A 14,205-nucleotide genomic window follows, 5' to 3' on the forward strand; every position below is an offset into this window, starting at 1 on the left:
TGTTTCCTTATATAGTTCCCATCTTCCCTGCTGTAGATACACTTGTGAAAGCAGCAGTCAGGTGTAGGAGGTTTGCTGCTGTATTTGCAGAGCATGGTAGGTGCTCACAGATATTTGGGAAAAGAATGACTAAATTGACCTTTGTTGTAAGGATCCCATGAAATCATGACTATTAAGTAGAAAGTTGGTGGGTGTGATGTGATCAGAGGACCCTAATGTGCTTGCAGGGTTTGGCTTCACCGTGTGTGCTCCTGTGAGCTTACGTGAGAAGGGTGTCCTTGAGATGTCACTGCCCTGGGCACCCAAATGAGATGTGAGCCAACCCAAACCCCAAACAAACCTGGATCCCAGCCCAGCCAACCAGCAACCCGAGGGAAGGCTGCTCTAGTTGGCCCATAGCCTCTTGACCGAGAAGTCAACACTTGCCACTATAAGTTGTTGAGTTGCTGAGTTTGGGGTTGTTTTGTTACACAGCATTATCACAGCAACAGCAGTCTAATAAAAGCCTAGGCTTTTAGTTATTGAATAAAGACCCAAGTTTACCAGCTAATACAGCATGGAGAACTCTGCTTTGAACAGCTCTCTGCTCTCAGGAGAACTAAGTTAAGACTGGCTGCTGTGACACTGTTGCTCCTGCTATCTGACATTTACTGAGCTCTTATTATGTGACCGGCATTTCACATGACTTTTCTCTTTTAATCTTTGGTTTCGTCTATGGGATTTGTCACTTTTGACCTCTGTGTAAGAGAAAAGGATACTGAGACTCAAGAGTGGTTGTCTTCCTCAAGGTCATTCAGAGGGTAAGTGCCAGAAAGACCTAGCTTTAGTCAGCCTCACTCCAAAGGCACTGGCCGAGCCACCATATCAGGTGTCTTCCATGGGAGTGTGCATCCTTCCATGGAGCCTGGGGACACATTGGTGCATTGGTGTCTGCTCAGTGTGGGCATGACTTCCCACCCTCGGCACTCCTGACAACTGGAGTTGGACAATTCTTTACTTTGAGGGCAGCCCAGACTTGGGAGGATGCCTAGCAGCACCCTGTGTTTCTGCCTACTACCCTGTTTCCCTGAAAATAAGACAGTGTCTTATTTTAAGGTGTGCTCCCAAAGATGCACTAGGTCTTATTTTCAGGGGACGTCTTATCTTTCCTGTAAGTAGGTCTTATTTTTGGAGGATGTCTTATTTTCGGGGAAACGGGGTAGATGCTAGTAGGCCCTGCTCCAGGTGTGACAACCAAACTTGTTTCCAGTCACTGTCAAATGTCCCCTGGGGGTCTCTATGACCACCCCTTAGAGAATCACTGGTCTAGGTCTCCCCACATGGTAAGTGGAGCCAACATAAAGGCATCATCCTGCATGCTCTGTATGCATTACTGCACTAAAACGCACAACAATCTGAGGAGGTAGCACAAGTATTTCCCCACTAGGCAGACAAAGGAACTGAGGCTCAAAGAGAGAAGTGTCACTGACAGAGGGTGGGCTCTTAAACACGCTATTTAAACTGCACTTTGAACCCCAGTTGGGGGGCAGGTAGGTGCTAGAAAACCCCGTAGGCAGGAGCTTCCTCAGTTTACAGTGGGGATCCCAGATACAGAAAGGGGAACAGCTGGGCCCAGGGCCCAGGAATTCTAGATTTCAGGAATTCCTTTGCCTTCTTCATAATCTTTCATCTGAGAGCCAAACGGCCCTGAGGATAAAGACCTTCCAGCACTTCTCCTTGGGTATGACAAGCACAAATGGGAAACTCTCTTCTGCCCACCTTCCTACTTGGGGAGGGATGTGACCCCAGAGAGGTAATAAATACATCCTGCAGATGGCTTTGAAAACTTAAGGCTCTTCCCAAAGAACTTCTCCCTCTTAAGAACTCAGAGCCTATAAAATCAATGGTAAATTTGGTACATAGAAAGTTTAGTGCTGACAGGAGCCCACGCTCTGGGGAACGATAAGGCTGTTGGCTGAGCAAGGCTGCTCTCTGCATGCTGGAGCTAATGCAGGCACCTCCGGTCACTGGGGAAAAGCTGGGCCCGCTAGTTGCCCGTATGCATTATTTTTAGTTCTGCCCTGGGATCCATTAGCAGGAATCGTGCCCCGGAGGTCAGGCAGGCTGCACTGGAAATTCAATAGATGAACTTTCTCTAATGATGCTTTAAGTCTCAGCATCCCCACCCCACTGTGGGCAGTGCCTTGCAGCCTGTGGCCACAGGAACTTCCACAGAATGTGCAGACAGGACTGTGGTGCTCAGGCTGGAGTATTTGTGCCAGCTCGTTAGCACAAGGGGTGTGCCTGGAGCTTTGTGCACACAGGGGGTACAGTCCAGGGAAGGCACTCACACTCGCTACTTGCCCTGCTAATGGGCTCACATGTCTCCTCTTTGGAGACTACCCCATCCAAAGTAACCTCCATCCCAAGCCGCTCCCTAGCTCGGCACCCTGTCCATTCTCTCATTCCTTCGGTAATATCCTTAAGCACTAGTTGGCATTGGCCTCCTCCATCGCTGGACTGTGGCAGGGGCCACATCTGTTTTACTTTCTTGTAGCATCCCATTAGAATGGCACCAAGAAATCAGTTCATATTCTGTTGAATGAATCTCATGTGTTTTGTAGGAAATATCTACTGGATATTGTTGAATCTAAGACACCACAAGTAGGAAAACCATTGCCACGGTCATCTGTGCCACGTTGTTGACTGCAAGACACATCCCTGTTCCAAGGACATCAGAATGTGGACGCGTGCAGATTAGCTGCTCCATGATGGCTGACCGGCCATTGCAAGTGCTTGTCCATGCATATTCCTCTTCCTGTCACGGTTCTCAGTGCCATGGCTGGGCAAGTCGTGGCCCTTCTTTGAGACGCTGCTCCTTCATCTCTCGAATGTGAATTGACACAGAGGCCGACACCCGAGTTCTCTCCTGTTCAGATGCCCCGACTCCCATTAACCTGCATACTAGATACACCGCAGGCCGCATGCTCGGCTCTCATGCTGCTTTCACACCACACAATGGCTGGCTTCATTGTCTGCACGCCCCTCCACTGGGGAGAGGAAGGACTAGGCAGGAATGCGTAAGGGAACACAATCTGCTGCATGGTAGGTGAGACCTCATTTCTACTAAAAATAGAAAAATCAGCTGGGTGTGGTGGCAGGTGCTTGTAGTCCCAGTTACTCAGGATGCTGAGGCAGGAGAATGGCTTGAGCCCAGGAGCTTGACATTGCTGTGAGCTATGATTGCACCACTGTGCTCTAGCTTAGGTGACAGAGCAAGACTCTGTTTCAAAAAAAAAAAAAGAAGAGGAAGAAAAAAAGGCCAATGACCAGCCAGGAACTGCGCTGTTCAGTATTGTCACCATAAGCCACATGTGACTACAAGGCACTTGAAATGGGGCTGTTCTCAATTTAGGTACTGTAGTTGTAAATATACACTGAATTTTAAAGACTTAGTGTAAAAATAAAAGTAAAATATCTCCTTAATAATTTTTATATTCATTTTATGGAAATGATACTATTTTAATATAATGGGTTAAACATAATACATTATTAAAATTAAATTCACCTTTTAAAAAATGTTCTTGAATGTGGCTATAAAATTACCTATGTGGCTCTTGTTGTGCTTCCATCCAACAGTGTGGCTCAGAACTGTTGGCCATCCTTCTTCCTCCCAGCATCTGTGGGAGGGTCTTTTCTCCCAGAACTCCAGATTTAAGGCCCTCCTTCGCCTGCATCTTACTCTAGGATGAATTAGAAAAGAAAACTCCTTCCTTGAGACACTATCGCCAATAGCCAGAAAATTGTCCTAATATGTGGAGGTCGCTGGGACTTTTCACTGCCCCCAAATATTGTCCTAATAATCTAGTGTGACTGTTGCCCTCTGAGGGGGCACTGGACATACTAGCCTGGCAGTCTGCTACTTGTCTGTGCCTGGTGTAGGGAAGTATTTTCCCACACCATTCCTTTCTCTTAGCAGTTTGTAAAGGTTCTTGTCTACTCAGACATGGAGCTTTCAATACCAGAAAAAAGACTGTCAGATTCTATTTGAGGAGTAAAAAAAGTCATTATCTAGATGCTTTTATGGGAACTTTATTTTTTTAGGTGTATTTCCAGAGATTAAAAAAATACAGAGAAAGACCAAATGCATAATTTATAGCTTGAAAAAGTCCTTGCACTGTCTTATTCTTTAAGCAAACACTGTGGGTACAATATCATGACAAAGGTGGGAAAGACCAGGAATTACAATTCTTTCCTCTGGAACTTAGGACAGAATTGCTCTCCTGTTCTGGGAAGGGAGACATGGCAAATATTTTGGGTTTTCTGAGCCATATGGTTTCTGTCAACTACTCAATTCTCTTGGTGTAGCACAAAAGCAGCGCAGACGTTATGAAAATAAATTTGAATGGCTGCGTTCCAGTGAAACTTCATTTACAAAGCAGGCAGTGGACTAGATTTGGCCCCTGGCTCCTAATTTGCCACTTTCTTCTCTAGATGAGTGGTTTTAAAGAGTTGCCTCATGGGCTGAACGACTCGGCAGATGTATTTTATTTTTAATTCTTTGTCCAATAAAAAAAGTATAATTGGTTGCTGACATTGAAAAATAAGGTGATTTTAACACACAACCCAGTTTTTCATCTCTTTTGAAGACACAGTGAGGCTACACTCACATTTACTCATAACCACAGTTGGTTGTAGCAACTTCCTTGCTAGGAAAGGCAAAGAAGAGAATCTTGGCTGCTCTTCTAGATACAGTAGGACATCTCCAATTTAGGCCTTCACTTATTTAAGCCACCTGCTTAGCACCTACTGCGGGCTTACAGGGTTTGAGCCCTGGCCTAAAGCCTAACGGGGGGCGGAGGGAATGCATCATCAGAGGAGTGGATAAAGAAAATGTGACGTGTATAGACACAACGGAACACTAGACCACCTTAAAAATAACAAATCCTGTTATTTGGGACAACATATAATGAATCTAGAGGATGTTACATTAAGTGAAATAAGTCAGGCACAGAAAGATAAACACTTCATGCTTTTACTTACATGTGGAATATCATACAGTTGAATTTATAAAAGCAGAGAATGGATAAGTGGTCACCAGTGGCTGGGTGGGGGGAAGGTTGTAGAGATGTTGGCAAAGGGTACAAATTTCAGTTAGATAGGAAGAATGTGTTCTGTAGATCTATTATGCAATATGGAGACATCAGTTAAAACCAATATATTATATTCTTGAAGGTTGTGAAGAGAATAGATTTTAAGAATTCTCACCACAAAAAATGATCCATATGTAAGGTCATGTATATGTTCAATGTCATAGCTCAATTTAGCCATTCCGCAATGTATATCAAAACAATGTGTTGTATGTGATAAATATATACAATTTTAATTTTTTTTAATAAATAAGGAACAAAAGAAAGGGAAAAGAAAGAGCAAATAAAACCCAACCAGATAGGCATGATGCCAAAATAAAGAGAAATGGAAAGGCTGGGAGAACCAGCCAGAAGTTATATACAAGGCTCTGTATAATTGAACCTCGTGTTTCAGTTAAACTTCCTGAGTGGATGGGATGCCCTTGTGAGGGTCCCGCCATCTCCATCCCACTTGTTGTGGAATCACTTACTTTGATGACATCCTCGTCTGTGGACTTGCACTCCACCGACTCTGAGATGTCTGTCACTGCGCTGTTCTCTTCCACAGAGACCACCTTGATGGGCATGGCCACTGTCTTTCCCGTAAGGATGGCGGTGTTCAGAATTTCAGTGTCCTGCCAAGAGAACCAGACACACCTGAATGAATGGGGAATCTCAGTTCAGACACACCTGAATCAACGGGGATTCTCAATTCTGCTGAGTACCAGACAGTTCTACGGGAACTTCCCAAGGTAAACACCAGGATGTTCTTGTTTAGACACAACACACAGTAGCATTTACCTTAAAAAACTTGGGCAAAAGGACCCTTCTTTGGGGAACAATTTCCTAAGAATGTTCAACAGTTCACTTTTAGTTTATTTATGATCGTCTTCCTAGTTTCCATCAACAATTAGAAAGCATCTATTCTTTTTCTCCATTGCAGAGACCAGGCAGAAGTACCCTATTAGGTGGTGTTGGTGGTCAGGAACAGAAACTCATTCTGGGAACCTTGAGCAAGATGGTCCCAGGGTAGGTGCAATGACATCCTCCCTCAGCTCCCTGCAAAAGGGGTTCAGTCTCCAGAACCTGTGAATATGCTACCTGACGGGTAGCATTACTTGGCAATTGTCATTAAATTAAGGTTCTTGGGATGATAGGAAGATTATCCTGGGTTATCTGGGGTGGCCCAGTGTAATCTTAAGGTCCCTGCAAGAGGATGTCATGAGGGTCAGAGGAAGAGGAGGTAAGGCAGCAGTCAGAGCGACGCAGCCATGAATAGACATGGGAACGGCCTCTGGCCCCTGCAAAAGGCAAGGAGCAGACTTTTCTCCTAGAGCTTCCAGCAGGAGGCAGCCCTGCCAGCACCTCGACTGTGGCCCCAGAAGACTCATTTCAGGCTCTGGTCTCCAGAACCGCTGGATAATAGATTCGCGCTAATTTGTCAGAGCAGTGTTAGGAAACTAGTACAGATGCTTGTTGAGTTGATCCCGGGTTGCTGACAGAATCAAAGGAAATGCTGAATGAGGCTCTGCAGAGGCCAGATCACCTTCAAGGTGATGGGGAGCGGGAAATGAAGGGCAGAGTCTCTGGAGCAAGGTGGCACACATGGCTCCAACCATTTCCATTCTCAAGTCGCTGTTCCTGACATGTATTGTCTGGAGGGAGGATGTGATTGGCCTCATTTGGGCCCTTATCCAGAGGAGGATCAGGGCACTCTGACCAAAAAGACCACCAAGACTGATTCTAGCAGGAAAAGGGTAGATTTTAAAAATAGGATCATGTTACTAGAAGAAGATGGAATGCACAGATTCCTGGCAGGCAAACAACAACAACAACAGCAATAGTAACAGCACGGCGGCTGCGACGGCCACCAGATGAGGCAGGTAAGTCTTATCCCCGAAGGCCCATAATCACTGCACTTTGGCAACAGGCACCACACCACGGGGGCTTCGATTTTAACAGAAGACTTAAGCAAAGCAAACTGCCTTCCTCTGCTGCTCTGTGGGAGCTCAGGCCGACACAACCCTGGGGACATCCCTGTTCACATTTCCTGGATGCAGAACTATCAGCATCACACCTCTCACACGCTTCGTGATTTGCAAAGTGATGAGGAAAATACCTCCTTTTGGGGTATGTAGGATACCCTCTGCTTGCCCTTTTGTAATCCTACCCTTTATGGGCGGATGAAAGTGAACAAGGTCCTCTGGCTTTGGGATTCCTGTCGGCACCTTTTACCTTTGGGCCAATTTCTTCCAAAGCCTCTCTCCAGAAATACTGTTCCAGTTTGAAACAGGAGATGCAAGGAAAGAGATTTTCTCTGTTCTTTCTCCAGGGAAGCAATTGACACAAAAGTGACCTTTTACATTAAACAAGAGCACAGCTGAAAGAGTTATTAGTCACAAGCAGAGTCTCGGCTCCTCTCTCATGCCTGCACACCAGCCAGCGGTTAAATGATCCTCTGCCGTGTCTTCTCCCGGGTCCACAGGATTTCCTGGTGCTGGACCACAATCTGGGCAGCTTGCACAATGGCCATTACAGATGCTAAGAATACCACGGAAATTCCCCAAGTCCATTTGCAGGTTCATTACAGGTAATGTGCTCGGAGTTTGGTCTTTACATTTTCTCTCTCAGAATGGTCTTTGGCTAATGGCTTCATTAAAGCAGCACACTCCCTTATGGATTAACTGTGATTAGTTTTCTAATGGTTGCTGCAGATTTACACACACACCTAACACTCCCTATCCCTAAACTGTATTCCACCAAAATTAAGACTGGCTGGACATGAGATATTTTTCACACACTAATATTAATTTCCAGAGCAGAGAATTAAGAGTCATAGGAATAGCAAGTGAAGAAAGGAAACTTTGGCCGCCAGGACAAACTGGCTATGACACATGAAGGAAATTCTATTTAAAAATCACTCTCCTGACAAATAATTTTGGAGTCTGTTGCTTGAGGGGACTGGAAGTCTGGAATCCTGAATTCTGTCCTTTGTTATTAACTTTCTGTATCACCCTGATTGCATCACTTGGAATCTTCTTCATTTCCCATTTTACAAACGAGTTTTGGGTTACATCATCTCTAACTATCCTCCTGACTATCCAATCCTAGACATCCGTCTCAGTACATTCAGGCTGCTGTAACAAAGTAATGCAGACCGGGTGGCTTCTAACCAGTAGAAATTCATTTCTCATGGTGCTGGAGGTTTGGAAGTCCAAGTCCAAGATTTGGTGTGTGGAGAAGGCAAAGAGTCAAAAATGTATGTGTGCACACGCACATGTATACGCGTGCGTGTGTGATATTGACATAATTGGCACGGAATTCTATGTGGTAGTTTGCATCTCCCAAATGCCTTTTTGGTTGAGGGCCATTAACAGTGGTATGCCCAGTATCTTACTTAAGCACACAAAATTGTGTTGTTTTTTTGAAATGTACCCCAACCCCAGCTGGACCAAGAAGAACACACATTGTGCATGGGTTGGCAAGCAGCAGGTGCCGCTGCCCTTTATTCTGTGGCTTAGCGCCGCTCTGGGGAAGGTTCGCCCTGCTGGCTGCCTTCCGACCCGGCCCCGTCTGGGCTGTGAAAAGTGCAGCATTGCAGAAGGCAGCCCTCTTCCTGAAAGCACAGCGGCGTAGGATTCCTGTCGCCCACAGCCGGTATCAGGGACAGCTTGGCCTCACAGAACACGTCAAAGGCACAATGACTGCTCAGAATCTTTTTGTATTACTAAGTGTTTCTTCTCTCCTTTTAGTCGGTTCTCTCTCCCTCCACCCCCTTTCATCATAAATCAGAGAACGGTTCTGTTTTGCTGGAAAGAATCAATAATATAGGGTACTTTAAATCACCATCATTTCAAATGTGACAAAAGCTGGAGGCTTCTGAGAACTCATGCTTTGTTGTTTGATTTGCCCTCATAAATGTAAATTGGTCTGGCCATCTTCAGGGTAAATTGTATTTTTAATTTTTAAATAAATAAAGAGCACACAATCACTTCTGGAATGTTTGAAATGTGGACAGAATAAAACTGTGTTAGGGAAATTCGACTGGCCAGAAAGATGGGGGAGTTTAACCCATGGGTGGGTGTAAAATGCCCAACTGTGAATGGCCCCCCAGGGTCCTTTGGCAGAGTATAAAAGAGTGAGGAAATGCATTATATTCACACGAGGAAATACTATTTGGCCATCAAAAGGAATGAAGACATGCTGCAATGTGGATGAGTCATAAAAATGTCATGCTACGTGAAAGCAAGCCAGATGCCAGGGCCACATATGGTACGAGTCCATCCATGGGGCATGTCCAGAATGGACAAACCAAAGACACAGCAGCTGGATTAATGTTGGCCACGGGCTGCGGGAGTGCAAGGGAGTAAGGAGCTGCTTCCTGGGTACAAGGCTTCCTTTTGTGGTAATGAACATATTTGGAATTCCGTACCAGTGATGTTGCACAACCTTGCAGATACTAAGAACTACTGAATTGTATACTCTAAAATGGGGCATTTTGCCACAAGAAGGCCATGGAAGGCCATGGCCAGGCTTAATCATTGGTTTGGACTTTGGGCTGGTTGCAAGGCCTTGAACAAGCCAACTGCAGTTGACCCATCCTGAAAACACACATAGTGCTCAGAAACCAGACATTAGCCCAGTGAACTGATGCAGGGGGTTCAAATCTCCCCAGGGTCTGAGGAAAGAGTGAGCTTCATCTAAAATGTCCCAGACAGTAGAAAAATGACCTCTCTCAATTCATGGGTCTGGGTTTTAAGAAGAGGTAGCAGTTAATAAAATGATTAAAAAATAAATCCCCAATAAGTCACATTTCAGGAGCTCTTGGTACGTGCTGGGTGTGGCTAAATATTCTCATCACTACTGCAGACTTGCTACCATGAGTCAGGCAGTCTGGTTACCCACAGGTGACAGATGAGGGAACCCAGGCACAGCTGGGTGACAGACTTGTCCAGGTGCATGGCCTGCAGGTGGCTTCAGTGTTCAGTTCAGGACACCAGGACCTGTACTCGGCCACGGCTGCTCAATAGAGCGAGTGAGGACCGGGGCTCGAGACGGAATTGCCTTCACTCCTGGCTCTGCCCTTTTCTTGCTATTATTTAAATTCTCCAAGCATCTGTTTCTTTGACTGTGAACTCAAGGAATAATTAGGGTTGTTGCAAAGATTAAATCAGATAACGTTTATAGATTGCCTGTCACAAGCTTGGAACGAAGTCCAAGTTGACTCAAAGGGCAGCTATTAAGCATCAGTGTGAAGTATCTCACATCAGGCAATTGGTGGGTGGAGGGAAGCCAGATTTTTTCACTTGAATCTCCTTTTCCTCTGAAAACTGGGGCCTGGTAGGGGGAGGGATAAAAAAAATCGAATACAAAAACAGTCAAACATGTAGCCAACAACTAAACACATATAAAATGTATTAAAATCAGCATTTTTGTACTTGTAATCAGATTTTTTTCTTTTATAAAGGAGAGAAAATGTGATTGCTAACTTTGAAATCTCCTGTCATTTTCTGTAGTCTTATTCCTCACATTCCCTCCCCAGAGGCAACCACTGTTGGAATTGTATCTTTCTGGTTTGCGAGTTTACATCTTTGCCACATATCTCTGTCTATGAAAGAAAATATAGCATCGTCACCTGCTTTTATGTGTTATGCAAACACGTTTTCTATAGTTGATATGCATAGATCATATTGTACTTTCATCAACTTCCTTTTTTTCTCTCAGCATTATGTTTTCCTGCTGTATCCCCATCTGAATGGCTGGACCATTTATCTCTATTTAGAACCATGTTTACATACTGATCACCTTCATTTGTCTTAATGACTGACTAGAGTTCATCATGAGCTTTTTCTGTACCTCATTTTCCCATTTCCCTATTGATGGAAATTTAGAGTGTTTTAAATTCTTTACTTTTGCAAATTTCTCCATGTAGGTGTCTATCCAGGGCTCTTTAGCATCTAATCCTAGAAGTGACTCTGCTGGGTTGAGAGTCTACAACAGCAGGTTCCCACCTGTGTCCTGCGGGCCACTTGCTGATTGCCTTCACTTGCTTTGCTTATCTGGGGTGTGTGGATGTAATGAAAGGCAGGCACGTATGCAGGGGCCATTTTTAAAAAATCAGTTTTCCTTAGTATTTGTGTATTGACTGTGTGTCCCAAGACAACTCTTATTCTTCCAATGTGCAGCAGAGAAAAAAGAGAAGGTTGGACACCCCCGGGCTGTACACATTCTCTTTGTTGATCCTGCTGTTCAGTGCTTCCCGGTGGTCATCCTCAACACACGAGAGGCCATCCTTTCCTGACACCCGGGCACCCCCGTGTGATTGTGTCGGCCTGGCCAGGGGACTGTCTCCATTCAGTCGAACACCAACCTGGGTGTTGCTGACTGTCTTATGCAGATGTGACGGCATCTCTCTCTCTCTCTCTCTCACTCTTCACACTAGGTGACCCTTTAGATAGTAGGTCAACCATGGATGAACCTGGGAGTGAGGGGCAGGTGGCTGTAAGGGCCGCATTCTGGACTGGTTCCTACACAGTGTGGCATGGACAATTTCTGTTTCCTTCTAAACCACTTCCTGACATCAGTGACTTTTAAATCCAGGCTCTCCCTTCCTTCTACCTGTGGCCAGAGAAGCGAACCACTCCGGGAGCTCCTCTTCTCCTTAGACCTGGAGGTGAGCAGGTGAGCGCTCCGCCCCACCTGAGCAGGTGTCCACACACCCAGCATGTTTTGTGCCATCCCTTCTGGAGGCTTGTGGAACTGATGGCAGACCCTAGAGTTACATATTTTCCCTGAAGAAGGTAACTTAGAGTGAATTCAGTTAACAGAGAAGTCTATTTTTTTACTAATTCCCGGTAAGTGTTGGGAATACAGATTGTAACCACATGCTGCTTCATGGAAAGAAGAAAAAAGACTGAGTTTTTTTGGGGAGAGGAGCACGTCACCTTAGATTTCACGGACTGATCAACAAAATGCAGAAGGCAAATTCTGCCAATAGTATGATTTTCTGCGAACCTGTGAGCCAAGAATGATGTTTATACTTGTAAAGGGTTGGAAAGAAAGAAGAGAGAGAGAGAGAAAGAAGAGGAAAAGAGAGGAGAGGAGAGGAGAGGAGAGGAGAGGAGAGGAAAGAAAAAAGGAAAGGAAAGAAAAAGAACATGCAACAGAGATTGTGTCCCACAAAGCTGAAAATATTTACTCTCTAATGCTTTATAGAAATTTTGCAGTGGGGCCCTCTCTCCCCCAGGCCTCCCCATTCCTGCTAATCCATGAGTGTCAGGTTATTCTCTCTGAACCAGGGGGCACTGTCCTTGCAGATTCTAACTCCTGTCCTTCTGCAGTGGTTACTGCCTCTGATCCGCTGTGCTTCGGGGGGACTTTAATATCAGTGTAAACCTCCTCCAGGAAAGCCTGCACTCTCTGCCGGACTGGGCAGAGATTTGTAGCATCGTAACCTGCATTGTATGTGGAAGCCCCGGAGAAGCAATGAGAAGCACTGTCCTAAGCTAGAGGGACTCGTGTTACATAGGAAGGAAAGTTTGAATTGGGGCTAACTTTATAGGTGGTTAATAATTCACATTATTGATAATACCCAGTTTCCTGCGGGCACTTGTAGCTTGAGGGGTGAATATAGACACTGTAATGTTAAGAAGCCCCTACAATTGGCCTTTCCAGATCTAAGGGTGATAGATAAAATCACAAAACCAGCTGCTCCAGAAGGAAAAGTATGTGAATGGAGAAATCAGCTGTCCTCTCTGCCCCCATCTCAGCCCATGTGCAGCTGGTTGTAGGAAACGTCTTACAAGGTTAGAAGGAGGACTCTGGAGACAGCTGGAGGCTCCCATGGCAGGCTCTGGGAAAAATCAAAGGCACGGTTTTGAAGGTGGGACCTAGAACAGAATCCAGCTGTGGACTTTCAGAAGGTTGTAGTCCTCATCGCTTCATGAGCACAAAGCAAAAAAGGTGCCCACCTTGCCACCTGCATGCCGGCCCAGCTCCTGCCCTTCTTCCAGGGTTGTTCTGGGTACCAGGCCAGAGGACCTGTGCAGAACCCTGGGCCAGGGCCTGCGACAGTGGTAGCTGCACCAAAAACCCTGACCCTGTTCACTTTCACCCCAGGAAACAGAGCCCAGGGAGTGTGTGACTCTGAGTTTCAATGTCCTGTTTCACCAGTTCACTTTTGAGCACCCCAGCTTCTCCGCAGTAAAAGGATGAGCACTCAACTGCAACTAATTTGGGACCTAATTTGGCATCACGTGGAAATCCAACGAGGCTATTTAATTATACTTCCAATTCCATAAAGGGGCATCAGTAGTAGGACCCAGGGTGGGGAGATGCCTTGCTCAGGGCTCCAGTGCCTCGAAGTGGAATCCTGGGGTCTAGTGTTTGTCATGCTGTAAATTTAGGGACTAACCTACCAGTGGTTAATAAAGCCACTCTCTTCCTGAAGGTCAGGTAAAGAGCATTCTGAGGCACCAAACAATGATGAAGTCTGGTTGGCAGGAAGATAGTTTGAGATATTAATGTACATTTTGTTTCTCCCTCTGTAGTTTCCCCTTCCTTCCTCCTATCCAGGCAGGGAAACCAGTTCTGTGCATATCTTTGGGGGAGGCGGGGAGGGCAGGACAACAGATAAAACTCAGTTCCCAACTGGGGAAAAGTTTTGTATCTTGGCCAAAATTTGGAGGGAGAATGCTCCAGCATCCCTCTGGAGCAAAGAGAATGAGTTCTCTCGTGTGTGAGGGAGAGATAGATAGACAGAGAGAGAGAGAGAGAGAGAGAGATGTCTTTGGGCTCTGAAAGGAAAAACAATACCCTGTTTCTAGACAGCACTTCCAGGGAAGAGGGAAGAGGGGGTGGCTGCCTGGTGTATTTAAATCCCTGAAGTCCACAAGTGGCCCCCAAAAGGCAGGGGCTAGGAAAATAAATTGATTGGATTTGAAGGAAATAAAGACCCAAGATATTGTAGCAAAAGAAGCTATTTGCCATTCAATACTCATTCTCCCTTTTCCTTCAGTAACTGAACTCTGAGTTTGGGGGGTGTATGAGGAAAGAGAATACCAAGCTAAAAGTCCAAACTTCCCAGCCTGCCTTGCAG

General features: G+C 45.5%; 1 protein-coding gene across 1 annotated transcript in view; it reads right to left on the reverse strand.

Annotated features, from left to right (window-relative positions):
• TMEM132C (transmembrane protein 132C) overlaps nucleotides 1–14,205 on the reverse strand; it is a 350,061-nt gene that overhangs the window by 24,791 nt on the left and 311,065 nt on the right. Inside the window, exon 5 of the mRNA XM_053589952.1 lies at nucleotides 5,600–5,743. Within this exon, the coding sequence (XP_053445927.1) occupies nucleotides 5,600–5,743 (144 nt within the window). The remainder of the gene's footprint in view (nucleotides 1–5,599; nucleotides 5,744–14,205) is intronic.

The sequence above is a fragment of the Nycticebus coucang genome, chromosome 4, assembly GCF_027406575.1.
Source record: "Nycticebus coucang isolate mNycCou1 chromosome 4, mNycCou1.pri, whole genome shotgun sequence".
Taxonomy (NCBI): domain Eukaryota; kingdom Metazoa; phylum Chordata; class Mammalia; order Primates; family Lorisidae; genus Nycticebus; species Nycticebus coucang.